The sequence below is a fragment of the Plectrocnemia conspersa genome, unplaced genomic scaffold, assembly GCF_051122295.1.
Source record: "Plectrocnemia conspersa isolate PC_06_02 unplaced genomic scaffold, ASM5112229v1 ptg000012l, whole genome shotgun sequence".
Lineage (NCBI taxonomy): Eukaryota > Metazoa > Arthropoda > Insecta > Trichoptera > Polycentropodidae > Plectrocnemia > Plectrocnemia conspersa.
In genome coordinates, this window is record NW_028277176.1 from 29,539,448 (window position 1) to 29,552,773 (window position 13,326).

The window sequence follows — 13,326 nt, forward strand, 5'->3', positions numbered from 1 at the left end:
ACAAAATAGTTATTCGTTATTGGGGGTAATAGTGAACAGTGAAAAGTTTAAACGTTTAAAAATGAAATATATTGCGCAAACAAAAGTAAAAAGTGCCACTAATTTTATTATGTATATTTTAAAATCGGTTTTAGTAAAGGACATGTGGATAGAAAATAATCGAGCTGCAGCTGGCCACACTGATCGCCGGCCGGCGTTTGCGGCCTTTGCGGCGTGACGTGTCATTCGCGTCAAATCAGACATGGGGGCCCCGCGGTTCGACGTTTGCGTATGCGTATGCGTTTGTCTGTTGGCGTTGATCGCCTCGAGCTTCTCCGCCGACTCCGTCGACACTTCCATCGTCAACAAGAACGTCGAGAGAACCATCGATCTGACGACGCAACTCGCCAAGATCACCACCAAAATCACCCTCGAGAACACCGGCGACTCTAACGTCAGATCGTTCTTGTTCGCAGTGGAAGCGGACCAGAAGGAGCGCTTAGCTTTCATCGGCGCCAAAGATGCGTCCAAGAGGGATCTCCGGATAGCGGAGACTTCCATCGTCGCCCATTCCGATAAGAAGCTCTATAAGATCGAACTGAAGGACGCGCTTCAAGCGGGCAAAACCGCTTTGGTCGTCGTGGAATGCGTGTATTCAAAATCGCTACTCCCGCACCCGTCCACCATCTCTCAGAAAGATAAACAGCTAGTTAAATTCACCGGAAACCATTACTTTTACTCTCCGTATAAAACGACATCTCAAAAGACGGTCGTCACTCTCAGCTCTAAAAACATAGAGAACTATTCTAAACTGAAGCCGGTGTCTCAGTCCGATTCATCCGTCACCTACGGAGTGTACGAAAACATCCCTCCGTTCTCCGTAGACGAGCTAACCGTCCACTACGAGAACAACACGCCGTTCTTGACCGTCACCAAGATCGACCGCACCATCGAAGTCTCGCATTGGGGTAACATAGCCATCGAGGAGACCGTAGACTTGTTCCATTCGGGCGCCGCTCTCAAAGGCGCGTTCTCCAGATACGACTACCAGCAAGACTCCACCAGCGGTCCGTCCAGCGTCAAGTCTTACAAAACCCTACTGCCGGCCTCCGCCACAGGCGTCTATTACAGAGACACCAACGGAAACATTTCCACGTCGCACATGAAGATCAAAAAAGACGCCGTAGAGTTAGACCTCAGACCGAGGTTCCCGCTGTTCGGCGGCTGGAAGACGCATTACACTCTAGGCTACAACGTGCCCAGCTACGAATACTTGTATCATTCCGGAGATCAATATCTGTTGCGGATGCGACTCATCGATCACATTTACGACGATATGTCCGTCGAGGAGGTCACCACCAAAGTCATCTTGCCGGAGGGTACTTCCGATTTCAAGCTGACGTTCCCGTATCCGGTCACTCGGCACACCGACGCTTCCCATTACACTTATCTCGACACCAAAGGTAGACCTACTATATCGTTTTCGAAAAATAACTTGGTCGAAAATCACATCCAAGATTTTCAATTGCGCTATTCCTTCCCGCGCATCTTAATGCTGCAGGAGCCTATTTTAGTTGTTATATTTTTGTACATTATATTTTTGTGTGTCATAGTTTATGTACGATTAGACTTTTCGATCAATAAAGAAGAGCACCTTAAAGAGTAAGACTTAAAAGTTAGTTTTTTTTAGAAAACACCTGTGAAAAGTGGTCGCAATTTAGTCACAAAATGAAAAATATTCGATGTTTGTTCTACGTGAGGATGACTGAAAGTTTTTAATAAAAAATTAAAATTATAAAATGTATTTTCATTTCTACATAAAAACAATCACTGACTGCATATTTTATTATGCAATTTATTCATTTTCGTAATTAGCTTTTTACCGACATGTTTCATTTTTTGTGACTTGATGGATTTTTTGCTCGCAAAGATTCAAAGATCTGCAATATTATTAAGCGATAATTAAATTTAGTAAAAAAACACGCTATAACGTAAAACTACACGTATTTATTTGACAACCAACATTAATTTAACTTTGATATAACTTCAGTCTTCGATAAAAATAATACTCAAATTTACATTGGACGTAACCGCTTAATGACTGACTTTTTCCGAAATATAATACATTGCTATAGAAAGTGGAAAACAGGACTAAAAATATACACTCTTGGCCCATAATATTCTGGCACCCTAATAAATGTGTTATATCTTAAAAAAGTCGTGAAAATATAAATAAAAAACAATACACGTAAAAATAAAGAAGTCAAGCGCCCACGACTGACATTTTAGGACAATTTAAAAATTATTATATCATATCATTGTCAGTTCTCTGTGAGAATATTGCGTTTAGATTCTAATTATTGTACATTATTTTTATTATCCATAATTATTTTTCAGAAGTCATGAGCGATCAATAAGATGACTACGCCAAAATGGAATCTAAATTATTTAGCTTAATAACCCCCTGCTTCATAACAATTATAACGCGATCGGCATGACAGATCACCGAGCAACAAAAGATAAAAAAAATCGTTTTATTAGCGTTTATATGGTTTGATCGACATTTACTTTCAATCCTCGTTTGTACTAAATATGTTCACGGTTAACACGTACCTGGTTTATTTGCAATTAGAATAAATATTAAATCAATCGAAAATACTTTTTATCAACAGATGTCATTGCGTTGTCGACCATCTTTTTTATTTTATGTGAATTATTTGAATAATATATTATGATTAATCGTTGACATTATACACGCATTCGATAGTGAATATTGTGTATTTGTTTATGTATGTACATAGATACAAATTTCTTAGATCATGCATCTCCATGGAAATATTAAAATAATTTAATTATTTTTTCTGATTGGTCGGATCCGTTGAGAACTAAAACGTCCAAAGTAACATTCATTACGGCTTAGCAATAATAGGCTTTGTGTAAATGTACATAGATACTATTATTTCATAGCAACAATAATTGTAATAATAAATAAATTATTAGGTTCACTACCTCCTCACCCAGAATGCACTCCTGGTATTTTGTGACAAAAAAACCGTACAAAAACGTGTGTCACAAAATGCTAGTTTGAAGTGATATTTTTTCTGAATATGCTTTGACGCGACTCTCGAGATTCGTATCCAAGCATAATTTGCAGAAATTGAGAAAAAAATAATTTTCCTAATAATTAAAATAATAAATTAATTGCCAGCTACCTTCTCATTCAGTATGCACTCCTAGTAGATTGTGACAAAAAACCCGTACAAAATCGTTTCGTGTGTCACAAAACGGTAGTTTGAAGTGTTTTTTTTAGTTTATGCTTCGACGCTATTTTTACGATTGCAGGAATTAAGTAAAAAACTTTTTTCAATAATTAAAACAATAAATTAATTATCAACTTCATGGACTGACTAATGCGAGATCCGCTAAAGAATGTGTTGCCCTACGCTATCGTCACGTCAGTGTTACCAGTGTTACCTAATTTTTGCCATAATGAGTAATAAGGTCCCCACAATAAAATATTTTATTGATCATAAAATCAATTTAATTTTAAATAATTGCACATTTTTAATTTCACATATTCTATATGTGCATGCATTACAGAGGGGGGGGGGGGTGTTTATGTCAAAATGGTAGCAGTTTTCGCGATCCAACTTTAGTAATATCTATATTCTTTTTTTTTATTTTCAGCTCATGTCTATCAGTAGACAAAGTTAAACAAACTCATTCACAACATCAGTACTGTATTATTAAATAAATAAAATGCATATGAGCGTAAAATGTGTAATAAATATATTAGCCATTAAATTTTACATAAATTCCGACGGCTTCATTCTAAGGATGACCGGCACGGAAGTGCAAGGCAGAATAGCTAATTCTGTAACGACGGCTGTCACTAAATCCGGAGGAGTAACATCATAGAATAAATTGAGCGGAGTCAAAAATTTTAACGTTCTCCAATTTGAAAGACGGTTGCGTGTATCAGGATTATTACATTTGATCAGTTCGTCCGGATCCCCTGTAACATAATTAGCAATGAATCGCTACGCCGCTTTTGATTACACATTATATATTTTAATCGAACCTATTTCGTTATATACGAACGAATCCGTTTGTACTCTTTCGGAAAACTTATGAGTTTCGCAGCAAACGAGCACGGGAACGTTGTGAGCGTGAGCTACCATAGCTACTTGAGCAGTACCGGCTCGAGCCATAACGTAACCGTTAGCTAAAAGAGCTCCAGCTCCCAAAATTACTTTATTAATCTAAAATATATATATATTCATATAATGTAAATGTATTTTTAATAGCAAATTATATAGTTGTATCGTTACCTCTCGCATAACAAAGCTTAGCGCCGATATCATCACTAGTGAGCATTTTATACCTTTGGAAGTCAACCTTCTCAACATTTCTCTACCTTCGTTCCAAGGATGCGCTTCTACAATGATTACCCTGAAATGTTTCTCGGCAACAGCGTCAACGAGAATGTGTTCAATCAACGAAGAACTAAAATAGAAAACATTTTATTCTAAGGTTTTTAGAATCATTATTTGATTAAAAGCATATATGTAAATATACAAACCATCCGTAAGTGAGAATTACGTCGTCGTCGGTAATTTTATTTGTCACGGCTACGCTTATAGCTTTTCCGGCGACTTCAATTTGATCTTTAATATAGATGTCAATTGCTTCGTGCAGCTTAGATTTACCCTACAATCATAAATTCGTATATCATATTTTTTATTTTAAAGAATCTATCGATTCAAATCTAACATACTTCACTTTCTGAAGTTGTATGTAAAAGCTGAGTCAACTGCCATTTGATATGCTTGAGAGCGTTGTTCATTGAAACCGCTGGAGGTCTACATGAGTTTAAGAACTTGATAGACGGCGCCAGGTGAGCTTCGAAACCACGCGAAAATTCAACGTTTGGCGGCAAGTTATAATCACGAACAACCTGATACATTTGTATATTGAAACTTTTGATAGATTTAATTATTTAATATATCAAACCTGCTTAATTGCGTTTAATAGAGCTATACATCTAGCGTTCGATCCGATAACTGTATGTGAAGCGTACTGAATGCCGAGTCGAATTATTGCCCTGTGTATTTCTCTGAAAAATGTGGATATTTAAATATAGTTCATCATTTCGAAACACTCAAGAATTTAAAGAGCGACTTTAGCAGACTTATCTGACCCTTTGAGTAATGAGTAAATTTTACATATTTTTCTTAAATTATTTCTGTTGTTACTTATTTATTACTCTTTAATTTATTGATACTATTTTCTACAAAAATCATTTACATTGAATCAAATTAAAAATTATTTATTATTTCTTCAGTTATATATGTAAATACATAATTATCTGGGGTATCAAAAAACAGTGAAAGATCGACCACTATACATGATACCACTTAAAGCAGGCTTTGGCAGCCTTTTTTGGCTGAGGGTCAAAATAATATATAAATAATACTTATTATCATGTGTACTGATAGTGATGTTATTTGTATCTTTTTGTCTTCATCAGTAAGAGACCACAATGGTTTCGTTCATAAAGAATCACCCAGAAGACACACTTGCTTCATTAGAGGGGTTGTAAATTAACAGGCGAAGTTTAACAGTACGAAAATTAATCTAAATCAGCTTTTTCTCTGATCCTTCCAAGGAAATATATAAATAATTATAATATTTATTTATATAAATAATTACTTAGAATTTAAAGGTATCTTTAATGACTTCCTGTCACTCTCGGAATACAGGTGATTGAATAACTTCACTTTGTGATGATCACCAGGAGCCTCTTTCGCCCTGGTCTTTTCAGGGGTGTTTGCTCTCTGGAAGGAGTAAAAAATTATATTTGCATATTTTTTAATATTGGAAAAAGAGAAAATTGAAAACATTATTACCCTAATTTCAATATCCTTTTTCACTTTTAAAGTTTTAGTTTGTTCAATGGGTTTCTTTGCGATTTTGGGCTCTACCGTTTTAGAAACTGTCTTTGCTGCTCTCTGCGCTTCTTGAATCGCTCGCCTTTTCGCTCGCAATTCTGCTTTGTTGTTTTCACTCGCAGTATTATTCTGTAAAAGAATATAAATCTGTTATAATATATCTGTTGTAGATCATAACAAATAAATTAAATACCTGATCTTTATTAGTTGGAAGACTTTCAACAATTGGAGTAATTTTTATTGTCACTTCAGTTTTGTCGCTAGATTTTATATCTTCAGGATTTGCTTTCGCTTTCTGATTCTTTTTAGCAAGCTTTTTAGCTTCTCTTTCCGCTTTAATTTCTTCTCTAGATTTTTCTATAGTTACTTGCGCAACACCAGTTGTTATATCTGAAATAACACTTGTAACATTCAAATTTTGCGGTACCTCTTGCACTATTTTAGTTTCTTCTTTTTTCTCAACATTATCGGCAACCTTCTCTTTCGCCGGTTGAATATAACTTTTATTTTTCGCTAATTGCTTGGCCAGTTTCTTCGCGTCTCTTTCGGCTTTGACTTCTTCTCTTGTTTTGTTCATTTTGACATTTTTTTGTTCAGCGTTCTGCATGACTACTTCTTCATTAATCGGCTCGATTAATTGTTTTACTGGAACCAAATTCTTTACTTCTTTTATATTTAGATTGACTGAATTTGAACAATCTTTGCTTTTAAATACTTTGTTGTCTTTAACTTTTTCTACATGAGCATTTACAACTGCTTCGTCTACCGTAAGACTATTTTTTTGTACTTCAGATCGTTTTTTCAGTGAAATCTTTCTTCTAATTCGTCTTCGTCTTGAAGATGTGATATTATCGTTAGAAAAAAACGACACACCATTATTAATTTGCCTTTTTTCTAGATCGTTAGCGGATAAATTGGCTGTTTTTGATTTTTTCCCCTTCTTCTTTGAGACCTTTAAAATTCAAATACAAAATATTAGACATTTTGCAAGAAATAAGTACGTATTTGGCAGCGAGTTTACCTCTGGGTCCATTTTATAATTAAAGTCCTAGCAGGCTATAGTACGATATTAAAATCAGATTAATGATTCTACTTACAATAACATGTTTTGATACAGAAAATTCTTACTAATAAAACCATAATATTACGCAATACTTACTGTTGTCAAAGTTAAACATATACATATAGCATGTTCGATATAAAAATACATAATTACCTAATATAGTAGGCAAATTTCCAATCCAACCAGATGTGTCAACGCATACAGAAGCAATGTTGCCAACATTTTCCAACATAACCTCAAAATTAACATATTTGTTTTAGCGTTATAAATCAGTTAAGACAATTTAATTTAAAAATATACACAATTAAAATGCATATTTTTATATAGAAAATAAAAAATAATACTCAAAAACAAAATTGTGACGAATATCCTTTAAATTCAACCTGTAATATCAGTAATAAATAGTACAAGATCTGATAAAAAATCGTATCATGCATTTGATTTTCAACTTCTTTTGTGTCAGCTTAATATTGTCTTTAAAAAATATATATTTCTTTCAAATGAAAAAAAGTGCTCGTGACATGGTACAAAAATAATGAAAAAATATTTTAATAAGAATCGTAACTACGGCAAAAATATTAGCTAGTTTGGGTTTGCCATTTCGGAAATACGCCGATAGTGTGGATATTATTAATTATATTTGTATTATATTTTTTTATACACTTTGTGATGAATGTGATTTTTTTAGAAATAAATCGCCAAAAATACAAGAAATCATTAAAATGTACTAGTACTACTATGTTATATTGCCAGAAAAGTGATACATCGTTTTATAAGACATTGACACGGAACAAAAATAACGAGGAAACGTTTTAATAAGAATCGTAGTTACGGTAAAATGATTAGCTAGTTTAGGTTTAGCATTTCAAGAACATACCGATAGAGTGGAATTTCATAAAAAAAGGTAATTTTATAACTTGTTTAAAATGGTTAGGTCAATTTGATGAATTCCTTAAAAATCGTAGAGTATTTTATGGTGTAATAATAACAATGTTATTTAAAAGTTATAAACGTTTAAGAATTATGGAGTGAAAAGTTTGAAATATTGAAAGGAAAGAATCAATTTTTTAATAGGTACTAAATCTAAGCCAATTTATGAATTATGTTTTTCCTTTACCAGACATTCTACGAAGTGTTTTTATTGTGCACAGTGTCATGTATAAAATGAAATTTAAATTTGAAACATTAGGTAAAAATGAAATAATTAACGTATTATTTACCTGAATAACCACTTTACAAAAAAAGTAATATATAATTCAATAAGTTTCTCATATAAATGTCAAATTATTAATGGTCGTATAACATTGACTTTTGACCAATTGCGAATGGCTGATTGTTTGTTGTCAAATTGCGGCGAAGGGCATCGTTGAAATATAAGATGAATTACGATGACTACGACGTCTTGTACAATAATAACAAAACTTGCAGAGCCTGTCTTTGCTTACAAGACCAGCCGCAGATTATTAACGTCGATATTTACTCTTACTGTACTACAGTAGCTGTATGTGTAAACAATTTATGCATTTAACACTATTATTGCTTTATTCATACCTTCATTATTTAAGGTGACCGTTAACGATGGACTTCCGATGGGTATTTGTGTCAATTGTTCAGAACTGCTTAATAGATTGTATTATTTCAAACTGCAATGCATAAAGTCGGACGTAATGTTGAAAGAACGATTAAAATCTGTGCCGATTCAAGTATGTTAAATATTTGCAAAATAACAATAGTAGCTGCGTATCGTTACATATATATGTTTTTATTATTTGTAGCACTTAAAGGACACTAAGACTGAATCTGGAGTGTCTAATGCAGATGTTAAACAATACAATTCTGAGACTGATGTACCTGCTACGATCAATAATGATAACTATTCTAACGCGAAAGGTTAGTTAGTTTATATTGTTAAGTTAGCATATTTTTTTGATAAAATCATTTTTATTATTTATAATTTTAGAATGTGACAATAGTCGATTATCTGAAAATGCAAAATCTAACGAAATTCAAGTTAGACAAGACTCTGAGAACGAACAGAAGAATGAGTTAGTGTTATATTTGTATTATAATGTTTTATACAATTTGTGATAAATGTTATTTTTATAGAAATAAATCACCTAAAAAATACAAGAAATCATCAAAGCGTACTAGTACTATGTTATATTGCCAAAAATGTGATAAATCGTTTTATAAGTATATTAAACTGGAAGCTCATATGCGGAAGCATTTCGGAATGAAGGTTTTATCTTGTTATAATACGATTTTTTAAATCCTTAAGTTATATGTATTTTTGCTTGTTTTATAGCCGGATTATACGATACAATGCAGTCAATGCGATAAGAAGTTTACAAACGAGAAAAATCTCAAAAGCCACCTGAGGGTTCATTCAGGAGAGCGTAAATACAAGTGCAACACTTGCGGAAAGTGTTTTGCATACTTGAACGTTTTAAAAAACCACGAAAGAGCTCACGCCGGCATCAAGAAATACGTTTGTCACGAATGCGGAAAAAAATTCGTTCAATTGTCTAATTTAAACGTTGGTATTTTTCTCATTTTCATATCTAAATGTTCTTTTAACTATAACTAAATTCTTTCATCTATTATAGACTCATATGCTATTGCATACTGGCGAAAAACCTTATACGTGTGAACCGTGCAATCGTCGATTTGGTCAACCGTCTGAATACAAATTGCATATGCTTCGGCACACTGGAGTTAAAAATTTCGCTTGTACATTGTGTCCATTGAGGCAAGCTTTAATTAATTAAATATTAATTTTACTTCTATTAAACATTAATTGTTTTGTTAATCTTTTAGATTTTATACTAATGCAAACTTACAGAAACATATGGGCGTTCACTCCGACGCCAGGCCGTACGCTTGCAAGTTATGCGAGAAGCGATTTAAAACCAGATCTTATATGGCGATTCACAACAGGACGCACACGGGCGAGAGACCTTTTTCGTGTGACTATTGCCCGATGAAATTTATGTCCGGAAAAGATAAGCGAAACCACCACAAAACGCACACAGGCGAGAGAGCACCGACTAGATTGCGAAAATCGAAGACTGACAATGCTATACCGAGTGCGGAACTTCACACGACAGTGAATCAGCAGCCGATGTCGATCTGCGATCCGAACATAAACGAAGACAATAGCGTGATTCCTAACTCTAATACAAATCTTTACGTAACTCAGCAAGACGATCAAAGTGCTGATAAGTTAATACCAAAGAACAATTGCTCATATCATACGATCAAGTCTGTGGAGTATCACGTTCCTACCGGTAGCAAACCTCAATGTTCGTTTATTAATCCGATGTATTGATTTTAGAAATTTGCGAGATTATAAAGACTAATAATGTAATCATTCATTTAAACTATTTTATCGTATTGAACCGTTTGAGTATTATTTTTATTTAGTAATTGCAATAAGTGCATTTTTTTGCCATGGAAATAAAATTAATTTATTTAGATTTAAACGATTTTTTTTTATTTGCCTATATATTCACATATGTATGCCCAGAAGGTGAAAAATGAAACAAACTAATAAAATAAGCTCTAATTAAAATATATTTGAAAAATAAAATTTGTTTAAAAAAATAAGCAGCAGCTCCTGTATTGACTGGGATTTGATCACAGAAGAGAGAATATTTAGAAGCGGCTTTCCCGGTAAAAAACAAACTGTGTCAAAGTTGTAACACTGTCTACTGAGTCAGTCAGCCTTATCATGCTGTGTGTGACAGATCTCCACATTCATTTTTTCAAAATTCGGTAATGTATTAAATATTCATTTAGGGGGCAGTTCAGTTATAGATGAATTTTAAAAAATTATCAAATTCATTCATCTTTGATGCTGAATTTTGTTAGTGTTATTAATTAAGCTTTATATTTCTAAAATATTCAGTATTATTTCGCATTCAAACTTGACTGATATCTAGTTGCTTTTTATTTTTTAAAAATATATAATCTGTATCTTCTTTGTTATATATATTAATATTATTGAAATTTTATAATAAAATATGCCAAAATACTTGAATATATGATTTTAAATATAATTTATTAAATACTGCATGAAAACAACATCCAATAAAACGCAAGTCCCAGAAAATATACTTTTTATTTAAACGAATTAATGTTAAACATTTTTAATAAAAAAACTTATTAAGACTCATGTTCTGATCTTCTGTCGACAATGACTTGAAATATTATGTTACTTCAATGTTAATGAACTGCTGATGAACATACATTTGATTTGTTGAATTCTAATTCATTCAAATAAGTTCGAATGTGTTCCTGGGCTTCTAGAGCCAATTGTAGGGGCATTTTTCGTAGCTGAATTCCAACAAGATGTCCGAAAATATCAAATTCATTTTCATTGCGTTGATTATTTGACCAATCGTTAACTTCTTTTAAGTGTGTTGTTAAACTTTTAAGTCGTTGAAGTTTACTCTTCTTGGTATTCTTATTACACGTGTCGTTGGGCGTTGGCGTTTTCACTTCTGTTTTGTTAGGAAATGAAGACATTTGTTCTTTCGTCTCGTTAATCTCCGTAACCAAATGCAGCGGTTCTTCATTACCCTCATTACTGGCTAGATCATCCTAAAAAAATATGTAATTATTCTAAGCCTTCTATTATTATTATTATAAATATTCCTAAACTTACTTCATCAGATTGTGTGTCCTGTGTTTCTGTCATATTCAAAGCACCGTGTAATATTTTAAACCATTTTAAGGATGTTTTATGTATCTTTCCAGCGTCTTTGAAGTCTTTAATTTTTTTAACTTCCTGCGAATACGTAGTCCGTATATTTTTTATTTTCTTAACTATTATCTTTTCATCTAATCCGTTTATTGCCATCGCTTCCATGATTTGTTTATAGGCTTTTCTGCGAGCATCCTTGCTTTTGTAATTGTTAGTTTTTCGGTCCCAAAGACATCTTTGTTTGACATATTCGCGAACAAACTTATATACGACTTCTTCAGACCACCTTCCAAGTCTCATTGCTATAATTTGACTACTTAAAGTCAAACTTATAAAGAAAAATCAAAATTAAGATAAGCAAACTTAAGAATTCTCTTTAAAACAACAACTTTTATGCAAAATATATGAACTATATTAGATTGTCAAGTGTTTAGAATATTTTGACATATTTGGCCAAAGAACGCGCAAAATTTGCCTATGTATAAATAGTAAATTAAATGAAATAAAATAAAAATGTATAAATAGGTATATGTATTTTAAAATATTCGTTATTTATTGCTCGATATAAATTACATACTTATTATAATAATGATTTTAGGCTTACTGCATCTAGAACTACGTTATGCAAGACCCCACACTAGGGAAGGGGGGGGAGGAAAGAAAGGGCGTTTTGAAAAAATATATATATTTATTATTGATTAAAACATTAATTTATTTATTTAATAATTTGATCCTGGCTTTGGCATTTTTTAGAATGATAATTTTGCCCCTGAACTAGAAAATATATTTTACCACCTGCATCTTGCAGACTAATAGAACCATTTCCTCGAGACGCTTTACAAGAAAAATTATATAAAATGATTACGAAATGTATGAGTATAGAAAAATTATGGCTGTTGTTCTCCTACACTTGATGCTGTATATTGCGAGAAAGTTAATCGCACATTATCTTGTTGTATTTATGAAATTGGAAATATAATAAAACTATCGATAAAGATGCTGAAAACGGGTTTCAATATTAATCAATTTTTCGGGTAGAGGATATAGAAAGATAGTGTTAGCCCTTTTTAAAACTTGTTTAACTATTTGTGGACATCGAGAAATGTTTGAGAAAATTTATAATGGCAAATATTTAACTGAAGTTCAGTTGCTATCTAAATATGACGATGTTGCACGTTGTTACTATATCGCACGGATCTGTCAGATATTTAAGTCACCAAATGTAAGACAAAATTATAAATTGCCTTGCAATTCGACTAAAGAAGGCGCTAGCTGCCGACATAAATCAAGCGCATTTTTATTCAATCCTAATGAACACAACACAAGACATTACAAAAAAGACCAACTCAATAAAGTATTTCGATACGTGAAAATTATAAAAAATATGAACCAATATCCATAAATATTTAATAATTTTTTATGGAATTTACGAAAATATACGACAATTCAGTGAACGGTTTATATTCAACTACATTAAAATTACTGGAAAATAATAGTATGTAAGTAATGGTAACTAAGTAAACGTAGAGGGTGAAACGTAAAGATATGAGGGTGCTAATTTTATGAGTAGAGCAAACAATGGTGCTCAATCACTAATAAAGAAAAATAATCAATACGCTTTGTATACG

The 13,326-nt window shown here is 32.8% G+C and overlaps 4 protein-coding genes across 7 annotated transcripts; 2 read left to right on the forward strand and 2 right to left on the reverse strand.

Moving 5' to 3' along the window:
* The first annotated feature begins 181 nt into the window (after window positions 1-181).
* LOC148228893 (dolichyl-diphosphooligosaccharide--protein glycosyltransferase subunit 1) lies at window positions 182-1,779 on the forward strand. Its single transcript, XM_088200139.1, has one exon. The coding sequence runs from the start codon at window positions 242-244 to the stop codon at window positions 1,643-1,645; it is 1,404 nt and encodes a 467-aa protein (XP_088056265.1). The 5' UTR covers window positions 182-241; the 3' UTR covers window positions 1,646-1,779.
* A 1,966-nt stretch (window positions 1,780-3,745) lies between these two features.
* eIF2Bdelta (eukaryotic translation initiation factor 2B subunit delta) lies at window positions 3,746-7,201 on the reverse strand. 4 transcript variants are annotated; one of them, XM_088200135.1, is made up of 11 exons: window positions 7,147-7,201; window positions 6,952-6,986; window positions 6,124-6,882; window positions 5,889-6,059; window positions 5,692-5,816; window positions 4,993-5,095; window positions 4,757-4,936; window positions 4,562-4,689; window positions 4,311-4,485; window positions 4,061-4,241; window positions 3,746-3,994 (listed from the first exon to the last, which is right to left on the reverse strand). In XM_088200135.1, the coding sequence occupies exons 2-11, from the start codon at window positions 6,961-6,963 to the stop codon at window positions 3,786-3,788; spliced, it is 2,043 nt and encodes a 680-aa protein (XP_088056261.1). In that variant the 5' UTR covers window positions 6,964-6,986; window positions 7,147-7,201; the 3' UTR covers window positions 3,746-3,785. The 4 variants fall into 4 exon arrangements, with proteins under 4 accessions (XP_088056261.1, XP_088056262.1, XP_088056264.1 ...); XM_088200136.1 differs by having other exon boundaries at window positions 7,090-7,201; XM_088200138.1 differs by lacking the exon at window positions 6,952-6,986.
* A 1,081-nt stretch (window positions 7,202-8,282) lies between these two features.
* On the forward strand, window positions 8,283-10,475 carry LOC148228895 (uncharacterized). Its single transcript, XM_088200268.1, has 8 exons — window positions 8,283-8,494; window positions 8,559-8,696; window positions 8,769-8,883; window positions 8,954-9,038; window positions 9,100-9,232; window positions 9,299-9,529; window positions 9,600-9,742; window positions 9,811-10,475. Exons 1-8 carry the CDS (start codon window positions 8,372-8,374, stop codon window positions 10,319-10,321), a joined length of 1,479 nt encoding a protein of 492 aa, XP_088056394.1. The 5' UTR covers window positions 8,283-8,371; the 3' UTR covers window positions 10,322-10,475.
* Window positions 10,476-11,097: 622 nt separating this feature from the next.
* Window positions 11,098-12,150, reverse strand: LOC148228896 (uncharacterized). The gene is made up of 2 exons (XM_088200269.1): window positions 11,660-12,150; window positions 11,098-11,595 (listed from the first exon to the last, which is right to left on the reverse strand). Exons 1-2 carry the CDS (start codon window positions 11,996-11,998, stop codon window positions 11,218-11,220), a joined length of 717 nt encoding a protein of 238 aa, XP_088056395.1. The 5' UTR covers window positions 11,999-12,150; the 3' UTR covers window positions 11,098-11,217.
* Between the last annotated feature and the right edge of the window lie 1,176 nt (window positions 12,151-13,326).